This window comes from Montipora foliosa, chromosome 4 (assembly GCF_036669935.1).
Source record: "Montipora foliosa isolate CH-2021 chromosome 4, ASM3666993v2, whole genome shotgun sequence".
NCBI classification, from domain to species: Eukaryota; Metazoa; Cnidaria; class Anthozoa; order Scleractinia; family Acroporidae; genus Montipora; species Montipora foliosa.
In genome coordinates this window covers 36,147,845-36,157,844 of record NC_090872.1, presented here as the reverse complement: position 1 = coordinate 36,157,844, position 10,000 = coordinate 36,147,845, and the positions used below count along the sequence as shown (strand labels likewise).

Genomic DNA, 10,000 nt, shown 5'->3' with positions numbered 1-10,000 from the left:
CATTCAAACTGCGTGTTTTAAGGTCGCATTATCACTGAGGGTGATATTCGGTCTCGTGCTGGAATTGGCATTGAACAACGCTTCGTTTTCGCTTCATTCGGCTTTAATGTTTAAAAGAGTTTGGAGTGGCTTGCAAGTTGATTGCTCTTGCTTTAAAGTCTCTGCTTGGGTTCCGTAAAATACTGATGTGTTGTGCACCAGTGATGCTAGATACCAGAGCTGACGTGATGCTAAACAAGGATTCGTTTCTTACAGCAAAATAAATCACAGGGACTGCTTAGCTTCTTTCTTGAAAACGGTCTTATAAAGGCACGTGGTAAAAGACTATATAAAAAGGTAGTCACCGGCTTGGGAGTTAAAATCGAAAATTATTTAGTACGCTTTGCTGCAACTGGCCTAGTCGTTACAACAAAGGTGTGTTGCATAGATGGAAACGAAGACTTTAATATTCATTTGTGTTATAGTAGAGACATGCCGAACGACTTTGGGTTCCATGAGAAAGACTTTGGGTCCCATGAGGAAATTAATCAGTTCCATTCAGTACAGTGTATATGAAAGGTAATACCAAAGTGTTGGTGCCAGGATGTTTATATTCACATGCTTTTCATCTTCACCTGTAAAGCACAAATCATCATCATCCTCATCATCATCATTCGACTGCCGTACAGACTGCAGATACAACGCCACGCCACTGGGCTCTATCTGCCACTGCCTGGGCAGTGTCCCTGGCCAAGGTATCTGGATAAGTGAGAGGTCTGTTTCCCCTCCTTGGACAGGGTAGTTCCCCTAATGATAGATCGGAGATCACCTGGTCTTTCGCACGAAAGCAGTGGCTTGCGAATCTTGCTCTTCTTTGAGCCACAGTTTTGGAGATAGGAGGAAGTTCTCCGTAAATTTCGGCCTTTGTTGGATGGTTCTTCCAGGAGAGATTCTGATCCCACATAAGCAATCTGGTGTATGTGCCATCAAGGCGTTTTTCCAGCTCTTTGCTTATTTTCCACGTTTCGGCTCCATATAGGAGAAGGCTTTCAACACAGGCCCTAAAGAATTTGATCTTAATGGATTTTGCCATGTCTGATTGCCATCTAGAATTCAGTTTATTGCAAGCGGCCCATGCTTGACCCTTACCTGAAGTGAGCTAAAATCGTTCTTACTATTAGCAACGAATGACCCGAGGTAATTAAATTCATTAACCTCCTTTATGGCAGAACCATCTCGTGAAAGAATTGATTGGTGGTCAAGGTCTTGGTTGATAGGCATGAGTTCTGCCTTTTCTGCGTTGAGTGTTAGACCAACTTTCGCTGCTGCATTTCCCAGTGAAACAAGAAGCTCCTGGGCGGACATTATCTGCTCAGCTACAAGTGCAAGATCGTCTAAGTCTGCGTCTAAGTCTGTTAGATGTTTGTAGCTCAGTCGACCAGAGCGACGGCCTATATGAAGACCGTAGTGGTTGATACTGTCAACTGACTGTCTAAGGACATAGCCCACAACAATGACAAAGAGAAATGGTGCTAACGTGTCCTCTTGTATTTTGCCTGCTGTAGTAGGAAACGTCTCAGTTGGACAGTCGGGAGTTTGTACAAAACGCAATGGGTTATCGTGCATTAAAGCGATAGCATTAATTATCTCCTTGGCACTCCGCAGTTAGATGGTATATGTAACATCGCGTTCCTGTTCACAAAGTTGATTGCTTTACAAAAGTCAACAAACACAATGGATGCTTACTTTTCCTAGACCTTTAGCTCTTTAGTTATATGTCTGAGAGCGAAGATCTGTGGTAGCATAGATCGTCCTTTGCGAAAACCGTTTTGGTTTGTTCGGAGGAGTGGCTCGATATACGGAGTCAAGCGATTAAGAATAAGGGAGTTGTAAATCTTTGATGCGATCGGAAACAAGGTGATTCCTCTGTAATTTTCCGGCAGTCGCAGGTTGCCTTTCTGAGGAATAGGTTGAATATAGGACTCTGAGAGCGCCGTTTGTTCCCACTGAATGTCTCGTTGCAGAATTTAAGAAGCTGGTATTGAATATGATGATTCTTCCGTATTAAAGCGCGAATATAATCAGGACCTGGTGTTTTTTGGAGTTCCTGCTCCTTTTTAGGCATGAAACTTATACTTGAAGCTCGGCAAAAGAGAATGGATTTGTGTCGATAGGTAATTGATCAGAGACTTTGTAGTTGTAGAAAGGCTCTCTTAGGTCCACAGGGTAATGTTCTGGTTTATCGAGAAGTGTGCTGAAGTGGTGAAACCAATTGTTCAGATGATCTTTGGATTCTACTCCTTCAATCTTAATAACAGGTGAAGCTTTCTTGTTGGTCAACTCTCTGAGCGCTGCCCAGGCTGCAATGTGCCTGTTCTCTTCGTGTGCACTATCGATCTCTTCTGCTGTAGATCTAAGGTCTTAATCGATAACTTTGTTGTAGGCGTTATCTAGGGCTGATTTTGCAGCTTCAACCCAGCAATAGGAACCTCAAGCTGGGCGGATGTAGTGTGCCTCTGAGGCTTTCTTCAGAACACATATTGAGGATTGGACCTCTTCTCTGTCAGATATAGGATCAGACCTTTTTACCTTTTCGGTAGCTTCTCCAGAGGGTGGCTCGGATGCCTGCTATGGAAGATATGTTCAGAATTCAAGTAATTAGATGCAAGTGGTTTCAATAAGCGTCACGAAGTGTCCCCTTAATCTTCTCCTCAAGCTCAACATTACTCGTGTCTCGGAATACAAATAATTGTCCTTCAAATGCTGCTCCTCAAGTAAGAATAAACAGCTGCATTTACCCTAAGCTAAATATAACGCTAACCTCTACCCCTACCTTATTGTTGCAAATAGGTTGCAAAGGTTTAGACGTAAAGGGGCGCTTCCTGTTGGATGTCAAAATTGGGAGTGCATTTAATTACTTGCATTTCTGGAGATAAGTGTCCTGTGGTCTCTGCTTTGACGAGTAAAGTTGTTACTCGGACGCCATTAAATCCCAGGGCGTGACCTCCACACCCACAACGACTTATTCAAGACCATAGGGTGGAAAAACCAGAAAAAGCTTTCTCCCTGAGCTATCTTTGCTTCCTTTTCGAGCCGGCTGAGTTAGAAGCCAGGCCCACACGCCCCGCCAACCCTGTCTAGATTTTAAGGTCTACAACGTTGATGGAAGTGTGACTAAACCTGCCGAACTGGTTATACTACTTGTGCGATGGGCCCAACCGCTTGTTTATGAATATGTGATAGTTGTGCCTCCAGGTGCCTCTGGTAATTGTTCGTTGATTTCTGTGTATGCCAGAGTGTGAATGTAATTTGTCTCTTCACTGGATCGTAGTCTTCGAGGTAGGGGTTTTCGGCGTTTGCATAACGCATTTCTGCATACTGCCTTCCAACGCCTTTCTCTATGAACACATAAATATCGTGATCTATTAGTATGCCAACTTCTAGAAATGCCGGTGTTTTTTGGCAGCAAATCAAAGTTGAGACCTTGCATGGAGCATTATTTTAGTGGGGAAGAATCTAGGCCAAAGCGCTTATAGTTGATCTTTCTAAAGTCTTCTACTGAGAACAGCTCCTAACAGCATCACACATGAATTGAATCGTTGGTCGGGGAACTCGCGTGGTGTTTCGCAATCAAACACATCCCAGACGTTGTGCGCATGCTCATAGTCTGCATTTGTAAAGTGAAGTACATGTGATAGTTACCAACTTCGGGACTTTTCAGGACTAATTTACAATTCTGTTTGGGGGACTTTGACCATTGCTGAGGGAAGACCACAGACCATATAAATCCACAACACTGGGAACTCCGTGTCCTGTTCTTTTCGATTGGAGTGTGGGATCTTATAAGTCCCACAGAGTTTATGAGTTTATTAACAAGGATTCTGAGACGGGGCCAACGGTTTATAGTCCTTACCCGAGGAGACTTGAAAGCCTGACCATTTGCAGATGAAATTACAAAAGCAGCACTTTCTCCACAGTGAGTGTTGGTGCGGCTGGAGCTGAAATCACAACCTATCGCTTGGCAGTCCAATGCTCAACCAACTGATCCAACCTGTCGGTGGTCATTCCTTCAATCGCTAGCTTGCTGTAAAAAGATCTTTTCATAGTACTTCCCTTTGTCTGAGAGTGAAAAGGGGTTCACTGCTGGTGGCGAAGTCCTGTACGAAACGGGTACAGTATTGTGTCATACCGAAGTCCAGCTACTTCTTGAAGTGACTTTATTTCCTCAGGGGAGGAAGCCAGACCAATCTTAGCAAAAATACACCCAAAGAACTCGATTCTGTATTTTCTCAACTTGTTCAGATTCATGGAGTCTGCAGAGAGTTCAGTTGAGCGCAGCATTACGCTCTGGTTGGGTTTCGTAAAACACTAATGTTTTGTGCACCGGTGATGCCAGATACCAGGGCTGACGTGATGCTAAACAAGGATTCGTTTCTTACAGCAAAATAAATCACAGGGACTGCTTAGCCTCTTTCTTGAAAACGGTCTTATAAAGGCACGTGGTAAAAGGCTTCATAAAAAGGTATTCACTTGCTTGGGAGTTAAAATCGAAGATTATTTAGTACGCTTTGCTGTAACTGGCCTCGTCGTTACAACAGAGGTGTATTACATAGATGTAAACGAGGACTTAATATTCATTTGTGTTATAGTAGAGACATGCCGAAAGACTTTGGGTCCCATGTTTTGATCTGTTGACAGGAAATTAATCGGTTCCATTCAGTCCTGAATGAAACAATCGGGTTTTTTTTTTCGACAGTACCCATGTCCCTGGCAATTTTTTATTATACTAGAAAAAGGGCATCCGATACGCAGTTATCATAACTCTCCCATATTTTAAAGAGTAGAAAATGAAATCTGCATGAGGAAATATTTCGTCTTGGTAACTAAAATTGATGTCGTTTTGCAAAGCCTGTTACCAACAATTCATTGTTGTTTTATCCTTAGCCTTGCAAATCAAATGCCCGTTAAACTTTGTGCGGGAAAATATTGCCCAGAATCCTGACACTCGCCGATTTATACCAGCTTTCTTCACGTGTAATGGCAGCAAAAAGGATATTCCGGGTTTTCTTTCTGACCGCTGGATTCACAAGCTACCCAAGGAAGTAGACCGTGTTATCTTTCGTATTCTCGATGTGGAGAAGATTCAGCCTCATCGATATCAGCCTATCGTAGTAATGGGAGGAAATGGACACCCTTTTGATGAGAGGAAAAAGGAGATGGAAAAGGCTGTATTTGAGGCAGAAAAGTACCACAGCAATAATTTACAGATTTAACGAACATACTTTACGAGGAGGGCAATGAATGTAAGAGAAGGCAGACAGACAACTGCATTTGTGCCTGGAAAGTGTTGAGAATACCATTCGATTTAAAGGAATATTTAGGGTGACAGTTGTTGCGTGTAATCACGATTAGAGTGATCTTGAGACATTTAACAACTGGTTCATGCATGGTTTGCGTGCGTCTATGGGCCTCTTTACATGACCGCGGGTTGAATTGCCGCGCGGGTAACCCTTTTGCAGTCAAATGATTATAAGCGTTTACATGAAAACAGTAATGAAGCCGGGTTAGCCCCCTTTGCCGGGTAACCCATCTGGAGACTCTGGAGACTCGCCTGGTGACCAGGCGAGAAGGGTTGAACTTTCTTCAATTTCTTCATGTAAACACTGGCACTCTTTTTGCGGTTCAGCGCTCTTGCTCATGCAATTATGGGTTGTAAGTAGTTTTTATAGTGAAGTAGGAGCTGTGCTATTGGTGGTAACATGGCAACGTGAAAAATATGAATACATTAGTTATATGAAAAGCGTTTAATAATACCGTGACGATTAAGGGTGCCGATTTAGAAGATTACTTCTTGTTCCAGATTCTTGCGGCTTTTCGTCGTACCTTGACGTAGGAAAAGACCGCAGATAGCCAGGTGTAGTATGGATTGGTTAGGGAGATTAAAATGACGAGGACTGACTTAGATGCATCCTTGTTATTGGCCGTTTTTATGCTAAAGACGTTAAAGTCGTCAAGACGCATTTAACGTCTGAGACGTTAAAGCCGTCTGGTACAAAAACGGGACGCATAAAAGTAGACGACCTAACAGAAAGAGAAAAAACTTTTTCTGAAAAAGCCTGGGTTCTATCCTCGGAAGACACTGGAGACGAGGAAACTCGGCGCCAAATAAACTTGAAGTGCGCGAGTATACGAACAAAATAAACACGGTGGAATTACAACTTCTTAAGTCCATTACTCGACGTCACCAAGAAAGGCAAGATATAGAAATACAAATGTTTTTAAAGAAGAAAAATCAATCGAGAAAGCGGCTTTTGCAGGATATGGACGAAGAACGAGATGTGGCTCAGGCACTTGGCTTGTGTGCCGTAGCTATGAAGAGACCAAGGAAAGGACGAAGCGTGGATGAAGAAAGGAGTTCCTCGTTCCTCGCGACTCCTTCAAATTCTTCTTGGCCGCCATGTTGTTTAAGTGCTAAGCCTCGATTTCAGGATTAAACGTTAACTCGTGCCAGTCGTCTGTGGACGAGTAAGGGCTAAATGCGTCCCAGTAAGGGCTTCCCGTTTTTATACGAGACGCATTTAACGTCTGAGACGTTATAGTCGTCTGTTAAGTGCGTCGTTTAGACGCATTTAACAGACGACTTTAACGTCGTTAAATACGTTAAAGCGGTCAGGCGTTAAATGCGTCTGTCTTATTTATACTAGACGTTAAAGACGACTTTAAAGACGACGTTAAAGACGACTTTAACGTCTCTAGCATAAAAACGGCCATTCTTCTCAACATTGCGAAGGTGTTCGCGGAATCGGTCGCCTTGTTAACATGTGATGGATGTGACGATCAATACAACAAATAACTGTGAGAATCTGTAGGTTTGTAGTGCACACTGGTACATAAACCGTTGCCCCTGATGGCACAGTCGGTTAGTGCGCGACTTTGGTGCAAGAGATCCTGAGTTCGATTCCCGGATCTCACATCCTTGTTTCGACTCCTTTCCGTTCTGTGTAGCTAAGTAGCTTTAAATACCCGTAAAACGGAGCACTGATGGAAAGGGGGAAGTAAAATGAGGTACCGTCGACCTCAGGTTTGTCAGTTGAATTACTGTTACGAGTTATCGACGTTAAATATGGTTGCTTTACTTTACTTTACTTTACTTTACTTTATCTAGGAAAGCCAATAAAGTTTCCGAAATTCCCAGGTATGTTTAAGAGCCGGATGAAAGGAATTTACGGAGGTTGTAAGTTGATCGAAGTTCTTCTCTGCTGGATGAAATAGCTCCGATGCAGTTGTCTATGTAGCGGCCGTAGAGTTCAGGTCTGGGGCCGTTGTACATGTTGTACCGATTAATAAAATACACTGATTAAAAAATTGGTGCCCAACAATTTTATTGACAGTCAGCGCTACAAACGTCACTAAAGCATAAGAATGACAGAATTCCATTCACCCTCACTTTTCATCCTCATAATAACGCAGTTAAAAGTATCATTCTTAATAACTTGTACGTTATGCAACAAATTATACATTGGCGAGACAGGTAGACGAATAGGCGACCGATTCCGCGAACACCTTCGCGATGTTGAGAAGAATGACAAGGGTGCATCTAAGCCAGTCGCTCGTCATTTTGATCTCCCTAACCACTCCAAACTACACATGACTATCTGCGGCCTTTCCCTGCATTAAGGTATGACGGAGAGTTGCAAGAATCTAAAACAAAATTCATCTTCCAAATCGGCACACTTAATCCCCACGGTATTAACGAATGCTTTTCATTTAACTAATGCAGTGTTATTTTTCACGTTGCCATGTTACCACCAATAGCCTAGCTCCTACGTATACTCCACTATAAAAGGGTCACCTCGCAGCTCTTACAAGGTCTCACCTGATTGGAGACCACCCTTGAGGTGTAACAAAAGAACAAATAACAGAAACAATGGACCCTAGGCCTAAAACAAAAGGGCTGCAACTCTATCCTCTAGGGTCCATTGTTTCTGTTATTTGTTCTTTTGTTAAACCTCAAGGGTGGTCTCCAATCAGGTGAGACCTTGTAGGAGCTGCGAGGCTATCGCTATAAAAACTACACACAACCCATAATTTCCTCAACTCGCTCTGACGAAGGGGTCAATTTACCTTATCAACTCCATTGATAAAACCAAATTTTTTTGCACTACTTCTCCACCGACGCAGCACTACAGTCTCTTTAGAAACTACCCTCTTTATTCATATGTTATAATATTATTTTTAACCACAATTGCTTGTAGTCTCGCAATCTGATTGGCTAATTTGCTGTTGTCGGTAAGAGTCTAGACAACGCTGCTCGGGTCACGCTCGCGTCAATTTGTCATGCAATGCAATAGCCAATCATGAACGTGCATTTTGGAAAATAAACCAATCTTATTGCGAGAAAGTTATAGACAACATTTGATCTTTCTTAAAAACCTCTTTGGCGTTGAATATTGTGGTAAAAACAAATCGGAAGTGGCTCAGCGTTGTCTAGACACAACACAACATTTTGACCACTGTGATGATGAATATCGTTGTCGATGAGAGTACAGACAACGCTGAATCTCTTTCGATTTGTTAATTTGTTCAGAGGGAATCTTCTTTTTTGCATACATTTGAGAGGCGAAGAGGCAAGTACAAATTAAAACATTTTGAGCTATAACTTATTCCATTCATTTGTTGGATCCATTTTGTGACTTTGCGATGTTATCAGCCCTCAGGAATATTGATAACTCATGATTTAAGAAACTAGTCAATGGCGAAACGCAAAGAGTGGCTGTATGACCACAGGGCGATTAGATGGGGAAAATAGATCTGTTGATTGAGCTATAACAGGCCTGAACTCTCCAAATACATATGGGAATTGAAGAACAATAATGCTTTTTGCACCATTAATTGGTCCTTTTTTTGCAGAACCACTGCATACAGTGGGAAATCTAGATTTTGTAATCTCTGCTCCGCTGAAAATTGACTGAAAAATTCCACCTTATCGGAGCCAACAGTTCCACTCCATCAATCAATCCATAGTCCTTAACAAGAAGCAAGTACCCAGTCACGGTATAAAAGTTAATTCAAATACTTAATAGTTCTTTTTTCACTCGCTTCAGTGTTCAATTCCTGCTCAAACTTGAAACCACCTAAACCTAGAAAATGATAGGAACGAAAGTATTCCCTAAACATTCCGCGACAAAGCATTACTAAGCCCTGACGCACCTACTACCACTTAAATGGCAAAATAGAAAGACCACGAGCTCTTAGATCACCTCAAGGCGGAGTTCTATTTCTTTCGCCTTTAAAACACTAAACGAAGCTATTTACGGTAAAGAGGGTGACAATATCGCAGCAACTATTTCGTCATTTCACTATTTCGTGATTTAAACATTACTTTAACAGTGACAAGTAACTTAGTCCTGAAATTTAGCATGGCTAAAAACCAATGCTACTTAAGGTGGCTTACTACAGTTTTCCGCGGCTTTTTTTTTGCCGAATCATCCACGCACGCACGAGCGAGATATCGTCACAACGCGCGGAAAATACACGCGAGTATTAAAGGGGAAACCCAACAAAAACAATAAACATGGCGGTCGTAAAAAAAATTTTTCAAATCATTTCCCGTTTCAGTCTTTTCAAGAGAGCAGAATGTTCGTCAAGTTTATTGAGAGTAGAAAAAAACTTCCTGCTTAGAAACCGTAGTATTCTAACGTCAGGAAAATTGTGTTTTCTTGACAACACCGATTTGAGTAACATGAGCGGGCACACTATATTGTCGGAACAACAAAACAATTGTAAAAGTACATGCTCACTTCCTTCCTTTTGGCAAATTGCTCTTGTAACTGCTCTGGTCTTTGGCTTGTCCAAACACAAAGTAGCACATGCGGCCGGAAAGGAGAACGACCCGAGCCATGCTTTAACAAAATGTCGTTTAGAGAGGAAGCGAAAAGTCGCCGATAAAATGCTTTCCTTACGTGCGAGTAAGGATACAAATGCCGAACCTCCAGCGAAACAAAAAAGCACTGGAAGAGAC

The 10,000-nt window shown here is 42.3% G+C and overlaps 1 protein-coding gene across 1 annotated transcript in view; it reads left to right on the top strand.

The window, feature by feature from the left end:
- The window catches only part of LOC138000725 (uncharacterized), a 30,584-nt gene extending 23,696 nt beyond the window's left edge, over positions 1-6,888 (top strand). Inside the window, exon 12 of the mRNA XM_068847348.1 lies at positions 4,924-6,888. Within this exon, the coding sequence (XP_068703449.1) occupies positions 4,924-5,252 (329 nt within the window). The 3' untranslated portion in view covers positions 5,253-6,888. The remainder of the gene's footprint in view (positions 1-4,923) is intronic.
- The last annotated feature ends 3,112 nt before the right edge of the window (positions 6,889-10,000 follow it).